This window comes from Patiria miniata, unplaced genomic scaffold, assembly GCF_015706575.1.
Source record: "Patiria miniata isolate m_02_andy unplaced genomic scaffold, ASM1570657v1 HiC_scaffold_2, whole genome shotgun sequence".
NCBI lineage: Eukaryota > Metazoa > Echinodermata > Asteroidea > Valvatida > Asterinidae > Patiria > Patiria miniata.
In genome coordinates, this window is record NW_024037058.1 from 16,201,417 (window position 1) to 16,219,034 (window position 17,618).

The following is a 17,618-nucleotide window of genomic DNA, read 5'->3' on the forward strand; positions in this document are numbered from 1 at the left end:
ATTTGAAGGATAAATCTTGCACAAATAACAATCTCAACTTCAAAAATTTGCTGAATGGATTCTCCGGCAAAGTGCATGACATCAGCTGACTCTGTTCCCACCATGAGACGACAAACCACAGGAATGTACTTATTACTTCAGCAAAATTCCCCCTCGGGTTTTTAAAATTTATTTTCAAAACAGAAATTCTTCAATATTATCTCAGAATCGGTTTCATAAGGGTTTCTCGGCCGAGAAACGCTCACAAACAACCGTCGGGGAGGGTCTCGGGCCATTGGGGGAAGTATTCGGAAAGGGAGTCCGGGACTAGACACAGAGATTCTTCCCATGGAGTCCAGGTGAACTGTCTGACCTACAGCTGTTATTCTCTTGGGTTTCCTTTAGGATTTTGGGGGGAAATTGCCTGAAATTAACACCGTGGAAACATGCCCCTTTGGTGGTAAGTTTATATTCCATGCCCCTTTGGTGGTACACTATAATCAAAAGAACCCAAGCAAAATGCACAGGGCTTTTTTGACCAATAACAGTATGAGTTTTTGCTGACATTTACTTTTTGTCATTCCATATTACAAAAACAAACAAACAACAAATTTGAAGTAATGGCTGGCAGATGATTTGCTGACATGTCATCTTTAAAAACTTGAAATCCTACAATTTATTGGGCTGAGAGGAAGCCTTTGAAATGTCAAATTCGAGGTTGGTCTGGGATGATATGCTTTGTCACTTCCTATAAGAAGGGCTCTGCATGTAAATACTTGATTCCCAGAAACTAAGTGAGCCATGAGAAGCAACTGCTTGAAAGGTCACTCAGAGGCCATCATTTATGAGTGTAAAATTGAATTTGCAGCTAAGGCTTGGCAAAACACAACTTGAAAAGCAACTTTAATGACATCAAGTAATTATCTGGCTGACCATCATCATTCTTTTCTTTAAAACAAACTTCTCTATTGCTCAAGGAGTTTATTAAAACATACATCACTTTGTTGACTTAGTTGACTTAGGAGCACAGAAAATATTTGTGTACACGCAACTTCCGTGTGCGTTCGAGTAGCTCACTTGGATAGACTCGGGTAAAGGCAGACGGGTTAGCCACAAGAGCCATGCTAATCGAACGCTCAAACACGAACCATCATGATCCTCATGTGAGGCCCGTAGCTGTGGCTGTGGCCATTGACAACATGCCCTTTTGGATCTGAGTCTTACTTTGAGATTTACTGCTCTTCCGAAAATCGCAAAAAGTAACAAAGATGGGCTGGAATTATAGCCTTTTAAAGGCGAATTAGCACATTAAATAATTATGTTTAGACTTCAATAAATTTGATTTTTGGGTCCGCTGGATATTTTTTTCACTATCTGACCGCCATATTTGTTCGTTTCTTGTAATGAACAATGCGTTTGCGCTATTTCCTCTACTGACTCTCCACGAGCAGGGACAGGGGTGGCTGACCAGGTGAGCCCTGAGAATGACATCAGAGCTAATCGAACAGCACGGGGCGAATCCGAGGGGACCAGGGTGAGCTAATCAAATGCACCCCTAATTTAAAAAAGAAGGGGTAATCAGCCAAAATGCATATATACTTTTTCAATACGTTTCGATTTACGCTGTTTTTTTTTTTGCTTGGCAACCAATTTGGGAACCACTTTTTTCTTCTCAGTATCTTAAAGAAATTGGGTCCAATTCAGAAAATTTGCTGAACTATCAAAATCCAACATAGCCGCATATAGCGTATTTGGGTATTGTACATGCAAGAGAAATGTTACATTTTGACCGATCAAGAAGACAGCCTTCGACCATCTGCCAAGTTTGTCCGTTAGATGGTCAGTGCAGATGATAGATACTGCAAATAACCTAACCCTTTCATTTCCGACAGAAGCGTCCACACCGTACATGAGGAAGTGCACCCCACCGAGCTGCATACTTCCCTAAATGTGCTACGGTGCAGCGTCCACCGGTGGTGCATTATGTTCAATTTCTCCATCTGTGGGTGTCTGATTTGTTTGTTGACTCTTCCGCAGTGACAACATTAAGCAATTTCTGTTGCCACTGTCCGTGCCTCCTCAAGCCCTCCCCTGGACTTAGGACCAATCAAAAACTACACCACTGGCAACAAAAATTAGGTTTGACCAGTGACAGGGTTTTGGCAAGCCATTTGACCCTTCATGGGGTGACCTAAATCCACCTCGCTGCTCCAGATTTTTTTTCAAGAAAGTAGATGCCAAACGAGATCCGAAAATATTTTACACTTGTACCGAAACTTGAACTGTGCAGAGCTCCAAAATATCCTTTTCACTTTTTTCCCAGCTTCACCTGATTTTTAAGTAATCAGGCATGCAACTGGGAAGTAACCACAAAAAAAAGAAGGAAAAAAAAGGAATTCCAAGCTTTACAAGATTTTATACGATGTTTTTTAAATAATGGCATAAGTGTGAAGTACAAAACGAGGAAATCAGCTGATCCGAGGAAAAGTTACAACTTGGACATGCAGAGCATGCTATGAAGGGTTAACTAAGCACTCAATATTTTGTTGAAAAAACACAATTCTTGACTTCCAATTGCAGAAAGTGAACATAAATGGAAAAATCTCTCCGTAGGCATTAAGGCATTTCCACTACGGTGAAGTCAGAAGGCCAGAAGTTCGTCAGAGCCTCATGACACGTTCGGTTCAAAGGTCATACTGTGAGAACCTGCATCCAAAATACGTCCCGGCCCCACAGGTACCCCTACATGACCCCGAACAAATATGTTTTGCTTTGGTGGATCCAATGTCACCTATAATTCCAGATGACATTTCAAGGAGGTTGTTTTTTTTTTCCCCCTCCACGGTGTTGGGAGATGATGGGAGTGATGCACTCCAGTGCGAAGTTCAACACATTGTGGAAGGAATCCGGTTACATTAATGCGTTACTTTCCTTGAATGACCTAATGAGTTGAACATGCAAACCTGGTAATTCAATTTCTTGTTATCCAGGGGATCTTTTTTCCCTACTCTTCCATTACGGATGTTATTTGTATTGCAATCTTATACAATGCCTGAATTAAATCCCCGTCATCTGATTGGTCGGTAAGCTGATCACGTGTCATTGAATTATTCATCCCAACGCACGGCAAAAAATAGAAGTTCATTTCCACGGTAAACGGAAGTTCCATATTGCAGGGTCACACTTTTGGCAGCTCTGACCAATCAGATGATGAGGATTTATTCAGGTGTTGTATAAAACAAATAATGAATTTACAATGGAAAGAATAATTGCATTCGGTGACAGATGGAACATTCCATCTGCCACCTTATGAAATTATTCTTACCATTGCACTCACAAACATTAATTAATTGTTTAATATGGCCAGCAGAGCTTAACATTTCCCATATTAATGTTTCCAAATATTGATACCATCTTCGTATTTATCAATTCTCTGCAATTTTGACTCACAGTTACTCCTGCTACGTGTATGTTCAGCAGAATACAAGGGTCAAGAATAAACCTGAAAATATATTTTTCAAGTCTTGTACGCTCATCATCTGGTAACGGTCAAGGAGATTACAGATGAGGAGTTTTGGATCATTGTATCTGAATCGTAAGTTTTATATCATGGTTAATTGGCGGGAATTGCCCAATACCTGTTAATGTAGTTTCCTTGACAACAATGGGAATTCTCTACAACTCAGCTTGCAATTGTCCATCAAAGAGAATATTTAAATATTTTTGGTCACAGCTAATACAAGTTTACAGAAAGCAAGTTTTTACAAATGACAAGTTTTTCTGACTGACAATAGTTGGTTATCACACAATAGAAATGTCCAAAAAATCTTCGCACTAGCTCTAAACCAAAAAGTGTCTCATTGTAATAAACTCCTACCCACTTCGACTTCTCCTGTAATTTGTTATCCCTTTTCAGTTCAAGTAAGAAAAAAGAAACAGGCTTTGGCTCAGAACTCTTTAAGTTCTCAGATGTTCCAAATTATCACAACCATGGACCCTATTCCCATAGAAATACTGTCTGCATTCCTGTAGAATCCTGCAAGTCATAAAGCAAACATAAAGTAGAAACCAAACTGGTGAATTCTTTCAAAACCTCAAAACAAGCCAGTGAGTGGAACCCATATCTGATTGGTGGAAAGTTTAGTATGCAAATCGGGGTCATCACAAGGTCACCACCTGACATTGCACAAGTGGCAGATGTAAAAGCAGATATGATGTATTGAATGAAGCACTGAAACCTTGTTCTTCCAATTTAAAGTTAAGAAACCTAGTTTGTTATTTGGACTTGGGAAAAACACTTTGACCTTGAGTCAGCTATGTTATGATTCGCCAAAGATGATTTACAGCCTTCATTTTTCCGGCTCAATTTCCTTCTACAAATCCTCCCTTAATTGCTTCAGTATTTGGAAAAAAATTTAACACTGGAGGAAATAAAAGAAGAAAGTAACCGACCATCAAAAACACCTGTTTTGTAGATAAGATTTTGGCTTAAATTTGTTGAAAGCGTTCCAAATTTTCCACGCAGTTTTGGCTTGAATCTCCTGGTTGGATGGTTTGTGTTTGTCATCCTTGAGGTTTGACAATGCCCATTTTTGAAGCCAAGATTGCAGGTCCTCCCCCCCCCCCAAAAAAAAAGTCATCGGCAAAATTTTGGGTTCAACCTGAGGTGATGATGGAGTGGATCATTTTTGGGGGGAAGTACATGTATTTGTGCCCAGAATAACTCCTGGCCCATCATTTCGTGGGAGGTGGCTCAAAACTGGGCCAACATCTGGCAAAGTTGTGTTTACAACAATCATCAGCGGTGATCCAAGAAAATTAGCAAAGGTGATCTTTCATATCTTTTGCCTACATGTACCTCTCCCACCTCCAAATCTTAGCAAGTACTTTATATATATCGGTGTGACAGTAATTACAAGAAAATTAATTTTAATACGGTCAAATTATATTTCCTCCTGGTTGGTGTCACAGCACCCCCCCCCCACCTTCACCGCAGAATAAATGCACACAAATCAAGAGTCACCTTTTATTAAAAAATAGTAGGATCTCTAATACAATACCTTCGGCAATGGACCATGCCACACTTGTATAAATAAAAAAAATACATGCTGAGTTCACATCAAATAGACTTCAATGATATATTCTGTTAAATACCGGATAACAATGAGATAGTTACCGGTACCCGAGACTTTTCAGGGGGATTCCCCCCCCCCCCCAAGATCTTGGCCATCAAGTGACGACAAATTTTGAAACTCGGTACATGCATAGAGCAACTCTTCATGAACATACCCAACAAATTTCATGACTATAGGTTAAAAGGTTTTGGAATAATGGCTAATTAATAATTCATATGTACGTATGGTGATTTTGCTCTGTGTACACGACGTATATGGGAAACTTCAGTTTGGAAAATTTTTTGCTGCCCGGCAACCCGTGGTCCAATTTTTATGTTTTGGTATCAAAAGATGTGCACGGCTCGAGGCTAAAAAGTCGTAACAGCTCGAGTCACGAAAAAAAAAAATTCAAGGCTATCGTGGAAAAAGTTGAGGGGGGGGCGGATTCCACCCCCCCCCCCCCTTTTTAGGGTTAAAAAAAAAAATATTGGCAAATTCAAGCTAGTGAGCTAGTGCTTTGAAAACACATGCAGTTTGGGCTGCACAGTTGCCTTCAAGCCTCACGCATGCAACAGTCACACACTCCCAGGTCAAACACCTCTCTTGAATTAATCCATCGTGATGATGATTAATGACCCAAAGGACACAGAACCTGTACAAGACATTGAAACAAGCTGCTTCAGGATCTGATCATGTAACACAATGTGTAAAGGACTTCGCCAATTGATCAAGGTAGGCTGCCAACATCTTTTTAGAATGAGGCCAATGGTGGTAGAACGTGTGGTGTGACAACAGTGGTGAATTAAACAATGGGTGGGGGAGGTTTAAACCCCAATGACCACCCATAAATGGGCGGGGGAAGTGTGTGGGGGAACAATATCAGAACAAAGCAGCACAAGAAGCAACTACTTTTAAATTTAATGTAACTTGAAAATGAAGTTAACAGTAGAAACCGCTTGGAAGGAAAGTAAAATGCAGATTTATAGTCCTATTTTGTAATTTTATGCAAGTGTCTCTTCTGCTAGTGTCAGTTGATGTCCACCTCTCTCTCCCCCCCCCCCCCCCCCCCCCCCACCCCCCCCCCCCCCCCCCCACAAAAAGTATCTCCTAGCTCCGAGCTAGAGCCTAATCCCACACTGCCAAGCTTTTTTACAGATCCCTGGTAAAAGTGTATTTACCTCAGAAACTGCCAAATTCTATGAATTACAAAGCAGTTAATCTTTTCCTTCCTTTTTGGATTACGAAAGAAGCAATTTCCCCTTAGTGAATTGAAGTCCCAAGGTAAACTGGCAAAGTGCGATGTCGTCTGTCACATCGACTTGTTTTGACATTCCTAAACAAATTCAAAACAACTTGGGGACAAAAATATTATGACTTTGGGGTGACAGTTAATAATGATACTATAAATATGGCCAGTGGCCCACCCGTGAAGTTAACCATTTTCAATTAGAGGTGGACATTGATTCTCTGCCAATTTTGGGTGTGTTTTTCCCTCCTTGCCAATTTTTTTTTACGGGTGTATTTTTGGGATAAAGGGGCAAGGATCCCTCGTGCCCATCTTTGTTTCTCATTTTAGCAGTCCTTTACCCGAAGTCCATTTTTGCCTTGTAATGGGAGACTTCTATAAGAAAAAAATAAGGATGTTCTTAAATGACCCTGCTCTTTTGCCCCTTCCCACCCCCTTTCTAAATTGTTGTCTTTCTGCAACTGAAGTACTCTTTTGAATGCATATTTGCTCTAAGCAAGGTTAAAAAGCCACTCAAGGTACAGGACTACAAAGTACAAAGACATATAGAGGAGCAAGGACTCAGAAATGCTGAAGAAGGAATTTAACATTCCTCTAGAAACAGGACAGATCATAGGTTGGAGGGAAACAAGCACCAGGCAAGGAATTCCAAAGAGATGTTCCAAGTGGAAAATAGCTTTATGAATGTTCTTCTGTTTACATCTAGGTATGTTTACATCTAGGATGAGAATAGGCAGAAAGCCAAGTTTCTCTCTCAAACACTTTCGCTTGTACCCCCCCCCCCCCCCCCCCCCCCCCCCCCCCCCCCCTGCAAACAGACGCTGGGAAGGGCTGATCTCTTTGAGCTCTCATTGGATAGATTTACCGTGACCTGTGACGTAGCATGCGGCACACCAACTTGCTGCAGCAGTTTATCATATGTAGCGTGCTAGCTGCATGCAATGCAATGTGAAGGGCATGACAAGTCACCCAGAATGCCATACGTACTGTCGTCACAAGATTCTGTGAAGCTCATCTGCCCTTGGTGATAATTGACCAGTCCAGCACAGAAGCTCTTTCAATTTGCAGCAGGCATTGTTGATTTTCATCCATCATTAATGTATGTTGTCTGTTAGCCTTGGTCAGTCCTTCAGAGGAAACTCTAACATTATTAGCACTCAACAGACTTCAGATATCCAAATGATCCCAATGACAGGCATGATTTAAATACAATGGTCTTTACAACTCAAGCAAGAAATTGTTTACATTTACCAAATGATGGAATTGTTTTTGTAAAGTCTGGCATACGTGTATGAGTTGGATGAGTTCCAGAATGTTAACACAGCATAACTTTCCCCAAGATTGATTTATTTAGATTTTTCTCAATTCTAGTATAACGTAGTAAGAATGTCAACTTTCATTTTCGTCGAAGAGCATTCCATGTTTAATCCAAGAGTCACTCCATAAATCATCTATTTGGACTTGATGATAAACACAAGTGTATCTTTATTTATCCGATTTCATTATGTTATCGGCAGCAAAGTCACGTTCATGTTCTGCACTTTACTTTTCAGCATTTGGCAACTGCTGGCTGTCAGGCACGTGTGATAAAGAGTTCCATGCCCTTGAATGTTTCTCTTCAAACACATTAAGCTCATGTTCAGCTCTTAACATGAAACACATGTATCTCATCCATCAGGGTGGCATCTGAAAGGTCGTACAAATTTTCTTGCCAAATATAAGTGTACTGCAATTTGGAAGCTATGGGACAGGCAAGATGAGGTAATTTACTCCCAAATGTTTGACCCCACGTCCATTCTATTCCATTTCCGCCTTACAGGCATGCAACTGGGGAGTCCACAAAAAAAGAGGAAATTCAAATCTTTCCAAGACTTTGTACAGTGTTTTTCTATTTTCAATGACACACATGGGAAGTAAAAAAAGAGGAAATCAGCTGATCCGAGGAAAAGTTGCATGCCTGGCCTTATACTTTACAATATTCTCTCTGGGTAATGGACTGAACTTGACCTTCCTACAAATTTCCGAATTTCCTTGTTACTTCCTAACAGAGTTTAAAGGTAATATGTACAACAGTTGCAAACGTCAAAAAAACAAAACTACCGGTACTGAATTATTATGAAATACTTTAGTTGACTGTGTCCAGTGAAATCATGGCACCTGGTGTACCGGGTACTGTCATTTTGTTGTGCTTACTCCTTACGGTCTTCATGAAATAGACAGAGGCTTTGCGCTTAACAGTGCCATGAAAGTGGGCCATGGTCAAAAGTAACATGGTACAATGTATGAACAATGACAAAGAAATGTCTGTGCTACAGTTCAGTTGAAAATAGCTTGTGACTTGAGACTGGGTAACTCGTGACTGACCTTTGATTGACTTGTGATGACTTGTGATTGACTTGTGATGATTTGTAATGACTTGTGATGACTTGTGTTGAATTGTGATGACTTGTGATTGAATTGAGATGACTTAAGATGACTTGTGATTGACTTGTGATGACTTGTGATTGACTTGTGATGACTTGTGATGACTTGTGATGACTTGTGATGACTTGTGATGACTTGTGCTGACTTGTGATTACTTGTGACTGACTTTTGGTGACTTGTGATGGACTTGTGATGACTTGTGATGACTTGTGATTGACTTGTGATGACTTGAGATGACTTGCGATGACTTGTGATTGACTTGTGATGACTTGTGATGAATTGTGATTGACTTGTGATGACTTGTGATTGACTTGTGATGACTTGTGATTGACTTGTGGTGACTTGTGATTGACTTGTGATGCCTTGTGGTGACTTGTGATAACTTGTGACTGACTGGATGACAACTCTGGTTGTTGGCATGACCTACTCATTGATTCAGATGCATCTAGAAACCTTAGGGTGAGGAACATCCCAGAAAATAAACCAGACAGTCTTGTGATGTCTTCCCAATGCAAAACCATCCAGCATCCTAAGCCAATAAAAGGCCATAAATCACAGAATAAATATATCACAGGTCTACAAAAACATGCTGGCAACAGCCACCTCAACATCATAATGCACTGGGGTTCTTTGGGTTTACTGCCCCATAAATAAACCTCTTCCCACCTCTGGGAACTGTGCCTTCCAGCAAGATGCACTAATGTCTCCTTAGAGACCATCATAACAAACATTGGACACTTGAAGAAGTTAACTCAACAGGGTTCACCACAGGTTCACGCAGTAGACAGTAAATTTGTTAAAAGTTATCAAGTTTTCCCACTGCCTCCAAAATAAAATCCATTATTAAACAGTTATACCATACAATATTTGCTAAATAAATGGCAATGAAAATAAACATCACTAATTAGCCCTCCTTTGCAAACATACATTCTGTGCCAAGCTGTCCTTTTCAGTCAAAATCAATCAAGTGACTGTTTTGAACAGATAAGAGCTCCCAGCCTATACATTAGGCAGGATTGACTGGCTGTGACTGTATATGTAACTTGATTTAGCTATGCTTTGACTGCAGGTAATTGATAAGCCAGCTGTGCCTACCCCTTGCCTAAGTTTTGTCTGTTGACTGAATTGGACAAGTCTCATTGCTTGCTTGACATATGATCTGACTGTTGGTGACTAGCCTGTGCAAAAGGCATGGCAGGGGAAGAAGATTGATTGTTCTACTGTCTGTGACTGTTGAGACAGCAGGAGGGTTAATACATAAGTATTTCATCCTCAACTTTGAAGAGTTACAGCAGATTTGCTGAAAGTGTAACCTACTACCTAGTCAACTTTACCTGTTTATTTAAAATAATTCCAGCCATGCACATGGGCTTTGCGGCTTCATACAGCCATCTGGCCAGGGTCCTGCCCGGGTCATATCAGTACCAATCTCAGTAAATATTCAAGATTTACAGGAGCTGATGTACTCTGTGCATACTACCCCACTGTTGCATGATTTATTGAGATTTTGTTGCACGTCATTGTGAAACTGAACTGCACGGGTAAATGCAAAGTCAATTGAAGAAAACTTTTTGCCCATATCCCAAACACAAAGGATGTTTCTTGCAGACTATGTCTAATCGTTGTCGAGGTCATGTTATCAGTGGGTTGCACAAACAGCAATTTGTTAGGACATCGGTGTCGAGAGTGATGTTTGCAACTTAAGTTGGACAGATATCATCAATCATACTTTTCCAGAACATTTTGCCAATTTGCGAGAAAAAAAGCCTTGCATGTTACTTCAGTAGGAATGGTTGCATGCCAGTATATACAATGTAGGTCTCAAATTAAGCTGATCAAATCACTTTTGATGAATTTCTCACCAACAAAAAAACAGCTGGAGAGCGATTTATTGTTTCCCACTCCAAAATATTTCTGTTCCCTCCTCCAATTGCTTGATATCTGGGTAGATGACCTCACTTGGGTTCCTAACAAACATATATTGTGAAACCCATACAACATCAGGGCCCTGGGTTTTGAGTTTAGCTAATGAAGAGAAGTCTACGGCAAGAAAACGTCTTTAAGACCATTAGCCGATTTGACAATGGACTGGACTGGACTGGACAATATAGTAAATCTGTCTGGCTGTAACACCACAGACAGACAGACAAAACACGATTTAGTGTAACATCATTTAACAATTGTAAAAAGCCACACTGACTGAAAGTGGAATTAGGGATACACGCTTCCAGCAGGCAACAGTAAGGTTTCCCACTCCAACGTAAAAAGCCTTGTTTGTCCTCTTGCATCCATTCAACTGGCATCTCTTGCAAGTGTTAGCAGAATAAACCTCAACCTAATTAACAGACATGTCTTTTGTTGCTTCAGCAACCCCACTTTCTATTCTGAAAGGAGTAAAGTCCAGGAAAAAATTCCTTTTGGAGGTTAACTGACTGATTGCTGTCGGAGGCAGAGCCTTATCCAAACAGTAGCAGGTCAAACATCATGTTATTGTTTACACTGATGTTGGGGGGAAACAATTGTGTTTTTTTACTTGCGCAAGGGCAGAATGGGGGGAACGCAAATCCCATTTGAACACCTGTCAGCGGCACGCCACTTCCTGATGGGATGCCAATAGTTGGGAATTTGGAAGTGTAGAGCAATTAAACTTTTTTTGTCAATGCTAAGAGCATCTGGGAGCCTATTATTTCGTGGAGTTTTAAGTCCATGAATTTGTTGATCATACTTTGGCACACTAAGCCAGGCTACCATCCAAATTGCCATTCAAATAACATTACGAGTGGCTGGTTCTCAACTATTTCTTGCTATTGCACATAAGCAATATCTGTGTTTACTAAATTTCTGCACTGTTAGGATTCAGGCAGATTTCTACTGTTACTTTTTCTTCTTCTACATCTTCTTGTTCTTCTTCTTCTTCAAAACAAAAAGCATATGGGGGAAGACTTGGTGTGTACTATGTACCGGTACTAAGGGGGTCTACCCGATGTTCCCCAATACCTATGTTCCCCAAAATCCTTAGGGTTAGGCTTAGGGTTGGGGGACTTAAGCCCTTTTCACACTAGACAAATCTCGGGGTTGACGCAGGGTTGACGCAGGGTTGTAAACATGCATCGTTTCACACTTGAAGAATTTCAACCCTGCGTCAACCCTGCGTCAACCCCGAGATTGATTTCGCCCAGGGTTGAACTCAACCCTGCTCCAGACCAGGGTTGAGATTTTCAACCCGGGTTGAAATTCTTGTCAGGGTTCAAAACAGTAGTAACTGAGCATGATAAGCTTGATTTGCATGAAACAAGTGTGAAACAATGCGAGGTTGAAAGCAGGGTTGAAAAATAAAAAAACTCAACCCGGGGCGGCACTGGGTTCGCCCAGGGATGAGTTCAACCCGTGTTGAGAGGCTGTAGTGTGAAAAGGGCTATACACATGTAGGTATTGGGGAATATAAGTATTAAGGAACATAGGTCAGCACCCCTATGTAACTTGTAAGTCATTTTACCTCTAAGCTGCATTCATCATAAGATAAAGTACACAGCCCCAAAACACATGTACACACTTGAATGGTGGTTTCTCATTTTCTATAGATGTGCCAAATTTGACAACTCCCCCCCCAAAAAAAAATCTCAAGTTATGCTGATACCATAAGAATGACAAAATCTATTACCATACCTAATAAATATTCATCAGGCAACCGCCGCATTTCATTGAGTCCATTCGAGCAACTCAACCATGAGAAAGTTTGTACTATTTCCCCGCGTCTTCCGTCTTCCGATGAGGAACTAGGTGAAATTTTACACAATAATAATAAATCCAGTGTTTTGTGTGACTGTTAAAGTTAATAAATGACACAAAATTAACTTTCTATTCTGTTTGTCTCCTTAAATTAAAATTAATAATTCAGTTTATCAAAATACTGCACGATCATAAACATGGTGGAGTGGACCAATGAAATACATCAGCTGCCTGATGAATATTTATGAGGTACAGTAAAACAAATACAACATGTGGTTGTTTTTTTTGGGGGGGGGGAATAGTGAAAACAAATGATCCTTCGGTGTTGGATGATTGGGACTCCAATCATCCAACACCTCGGTGTCATTAGTTTTCACTATTTCCCCACAAACCATGTTGTATTTGTATACTATGATACACCAGGTGCCACTGCTTCAGGGTAATATATTACCAAAATATCAACTGCTGCGTCATATATCCCTTAAAATACTCAGCTGGGCTATCCAACTGCTCTGAAGATTGAATGCAGACAGCAACACCTACACTAACTTGTCCTTCAAGTCATGTGGCAAGGGAAAGCCATAACTTGATAACTTGCGTGGACAGCTATAAATATACCCCCAGCTGTTAGGAGAATTATTACTACACAATTTAACAAGCCAAATACATGTACCAGACTGAGCCGCTGATGACAAGTAACACACACACAAGACTCTGACAGGGATTAGTTTTGTAAAGGCCATTGGTCACTATTGTGAACCAAACAAAATGAGTAGTCAGATCAAGCTACTTCTAGAGTAAACAGCCTTGCCCTTGCACCATGGAAAAGAAGAGCAGTCACTATTTTCAATCACATACTTGCATGTACATGTATTAGGCCTATAAAGTTGATTCCCTGTGCTAAACAACAAATACCTTTTTTATGCTCTTAATAAATTTTAAAGTTGTATGTTTTATTCCAACCAAAAACATCCTTCTTTCCTCTTTGTTTTTTTTTTTTTGGGGGGGGGGTGTCTGCAACTCTCTGAAAAAAAAACAATTTAATTTTGGTCACAAATAGACCGCCTTGTCAGCAGACTGGCTCCTGGTCCATACACTATCAATACTGAATGTGGGGTGGGAACCAGCCTACCCTGCCAGAATGGAACCATTGTCAGGCCACTCGTAATTCAAAACTTGTAAGGTACTGGTAAGTATTCAATCAATACATTGTGAATGTCAAATGAATGTGGGCCAGTTTTTCTTTGGTCCTTGTCTCATTCAAAGGTGAATGGCTTTTGTTTTGCTGGGAAAATAGCAAATTTTAAGAAAAGGAATATATTTGTAAGGGTAAAACTGGAAAATAACACAAGGAATGCATCTTTAAAGGAAACAGGCAATAGGATTTTTATGACTGAAATACATTTACAGTTCAGCTTTCTTGCCATGTACAATGTAACTATGACTTTCCACCTCTTTTGTAGCAGTAAAAGGGGGAAATTTTAACGTTTTAGTTTTTGATGCTAATGAAAATTTCCATGTTCATGAGCCAAAGCGTGATGTCATTCAAGGCAGAACAGTAGTGTCTCCATAGCTCTGTGTACAAATATATATCAAAATTGTCTTCATTTTCTTGGAATAAGTTTGACTTTTTACTTGTTTATCATGTCAAAGAGCTTGTTTGGACAATAGAAGTGGCCAATATTTCTTCAAAACTTTTTTGTGTACATGTACTTTTCTGCAAATGGCTATTTTCAAAATTAACTGAATCGACAAATTCCAACTTTGCCAGCATTTTTTAAATTGGGTAATTTAACCAAAATAAATCCCAGGCAGGGGAACTGTTTTCAAGGAAGAACATGATGGTCCACACGTTTAGCCTTGGGGACCAATAAAAGCAATCCAAGGTGATTTTATTGAAGGGAAGGAAACTGAAGAAGAAAAAATCCTTGATGTCTTTTCATTTCAGAATAAAGTGACTCCAGATCCCATTGAAATTGAATTGACATCCCATGTGTCATTAAAGCGGTAACTGTACAAAGCAGTGACTGTCCCCCAGAGTTGCTGACTCGAGTCATGTGACTTGGACTCGAGTCGGACTCGAGTCGCTATTTTTGTGACTTGTGACTTGACTTGTAAATACCAGCTTTGACTTGTGACTTGACTTGGACTTGCAAACAATGACTTGTGACTTGACTTGGGATTGCAAAAAATGACTTGTTACCAACCCAAGTCAGACGCTACTCGAGCGACCCAATACACTTTAATTAAGCTATTATACTTTTAATTAGCTTTTTCATTCCAGAAAATAGACCTCAGTGACTGAATCCAGTAAAATGAATAGTTCCCACTAGAAGTTTAAAAAGTGTTCAATAAGACTGTCACAACAAACTACAGTTTTCAATGACCAATTGTCTCTTGCTTAATGTATTGGTTGAACAAACTTTGAAAGGAAACTTTCATGAAAAGAAAGCAGGCCTTTTTCAATTGCATGTAAAATACCGGATAGCCTAACCCATTGGTAGGCGTTTAGTATACATGAAAATTGAACAATAAAGTGTTAGTATACATGTAATCGAGTGAGGAAGTCTTTTTTTCACGGTCATCTCAACATTTATTTCTACAATGTTAAATAAATTTATTAAAGTATACAAAGGGCTAATATCCGACAGATATGTGATAAACTACAAGAATAGTAATTGCAACACATTGAAAAAGGGGAATTAAGGAGGCATGTTCAAAATAACTCGTAAGTTCACGCCAGGTTAATTCTTTTAGCTTATTACAGCTGGACAAAATAATGTGCAACTTGACGTGTTCTTGGACAAAGATACTTGTGACTTGACTTGTTTTTAGACCAAATGACTTGTGACTTGACTTGTGACTGGACCTAATGACTTGTGACTTGACTTAGACTTGCAAACAATGACTTGTGACTTGACTTGGACTTGCAACAATGACTTGTGACTTGACTTGGACTTGCAAAAAATGACTTGCTGCCACCTCTGCTGTCCCCACTATTTTAGTTGATTCCTGACAAAACCTTGGTCACTTTCTGGTGATGTAATCAAACGGATGTCTGCATTACTTAATACACAATCAAAGTCAGTTCATATTAAAGAGATTAAGAGTATTAAAAAAGCACAACGCAGCTTTATGGCAGTTCGATCTTTGAGTGAACACTTAATGTCATACAGAAGAGGCAACAGTAGCAGCAGTGCGATTAATTCAGTGATAAAATTGCAAAATTGATAAATTAAAGGCCTGAATATATTCACAGCTCATTTAGCCAATCCTGAACCCTCTTCTCTCCTAAACTGCAGCACCCCCTCTATGAACTATTTATACGTAAAATGAAGATGACCTTTGCTCACATATCCAATATTTTCCTAAATTTCCATGTTTTAAATGTTTGAACATTATTTCTCGGAGTTTGTCATATGTGCAAATTAATTTCAAGTACAATGCAGTAACGTTTTAAATCAAACTGAATGGCTAATGCCAGGAGCTACAAATAAAGCAAAATACCATAACAATTTTAACAAAAAATTGAAAGACAGTCAAACAGTCGAGATATTGAGAACCTTTTAACATTCGTCATTTGAACAGAATTCAGCTCAGAATCAGAAGTAAAGCCTTTTTTTTTTAAAACAGGGGCAAGGGTGGGGGTTGTGATAACCCAAGCAACCCCCTCCTGTCCCCACTACACCACCGATTCATCTCTTATTAAAAAAACATGCAAATGAAAAGGAAAACAAAAGTTTATACTCACAGAACAGCCAGACACTTGAGCATTGTATCCATTCTGAAGTTCATGGCAGTACCGGTGGCGGATTCCAGCTGTCTTGAAGAAACTTAATCGGATTTCTGCCCCGGTTATCAAAAAAAAACTTGGTTCAGTGCCAAGGCTCTGTCTGAAGAGGTTCAGAAGAAAAAAAGTTTCTCTCTTAAGCTGTTTGTAATTCACAACTTCTTGAAGTTATGACGCACCAAGTCAGTTATCAAGCTGGCTATCAAGCTTATTCTTCTCTCTCTCTGAGCTGAAGCCTTTGAGTTTTCCAGACACGCTGAATCAACAGTCTTGAGCTCCTGTGAAGGGGACCTGTCCTGACTGTGCACTTTTATATAGGTGCCGGCCGGTAGTTTGGCGGTGTAGCACTATCCTATGAACAGCATCACTGCACACACACTGCGGAACTGATCTTTGTTCTTGCCCCCAGGTTGAATGCTGTGCAGAGCCCTGCTGTCAGTGATCTCTCGTGGGACACAGCTCCAATTTTTTTTGTGAATGACTGGTGAGGTACCCATAAAATGGGGCAGTGGTTGTTGGCCCGTTCACTGTGTACAGTCAGCTGGATCTTGGAATGATGGCCAGGCCAGTTCAATGATATTGTTGAAGGGTCGATCCCAACTTTTTTTCCCGGAAGGTATCAGATGTGAACTTGGAGGGGGAAAAAGGTCACTGACATCACCTGTTTGATAATGTGTGAAACTCTGGAAAACAGATGCAAACTGGGATTAGTTTGAAGCAGAGTAGTTTGCCAAATGCAGTTGGGCAGGAACTCTCGTGACGAGCGCGAGCACTCGGCAGCATGCCTAGAAGTAAATTGGGAACAGGAAATTTTTCCTTTTTGTAAAATTGGGTCAAGGGAAACTGGCGTGTTTACCTTTTTGTTCAATGACCTCGCAAAGTATTTTCTTCCCCAAGTGTGGACAGTAAAAAAAAACACATAAGTGAGATGTGCTGGAGAACAAGAACTTTTTCTCTGTAAGAATTGCCCAGAGACATGAGGAAATGAGGTTATCAGTGCAAAGCAATCCATATCCTGATTTGGGTTTTACAAATTCTGGGTTAAGTTCAGAATGGATCAAACTTGAGCAAAATGTTCAACTTTAGACAGATAAGATTTAAAACTGTATGGGTGCCTTTTCATCCAACATTTCATAGGAATTTGCACAGTTGAATTTGTGGTGTGTTTTTTTTACTCCAAGCTAAAATGAAGCATAAATGTGCCGATCTTTCATCACTAACGATGTGTACAATATAAGGAGCTGGCATTCAGTTTACTAAACTGCTTTTTAAAAAAATGCAAATTGAAATACTGAAACAATCAATTCACAGCAACTGAATCATCGACAAACCTGTC

General features: G+C 39.9%; 1 protein-coding gene across 1 annotated transcript in view; it reads right to left on the reverse strand.

The window, feature by feature from the left end:
• The window catches only part of LOC119726680 (fibrillin-2-like), a 62,191-nt gene that overhangs the window by 44,450 nt on the left and 123 nt on the right, over positions 1–17,618 (reverse strand). Inside the window, exon 2 of the mRNA XM_038198467.1 lies at positions 16,244–16,943. Coding sequence (XP_038054395.1) covers positions 16,244–16,287 — 44 coding nt within the window. The 5' untranslated portion in view covers positions 16,288–16,943. The remainder of the gene's footprint in view (positions 1–16,243; positions 16,944–17,618) is intronic.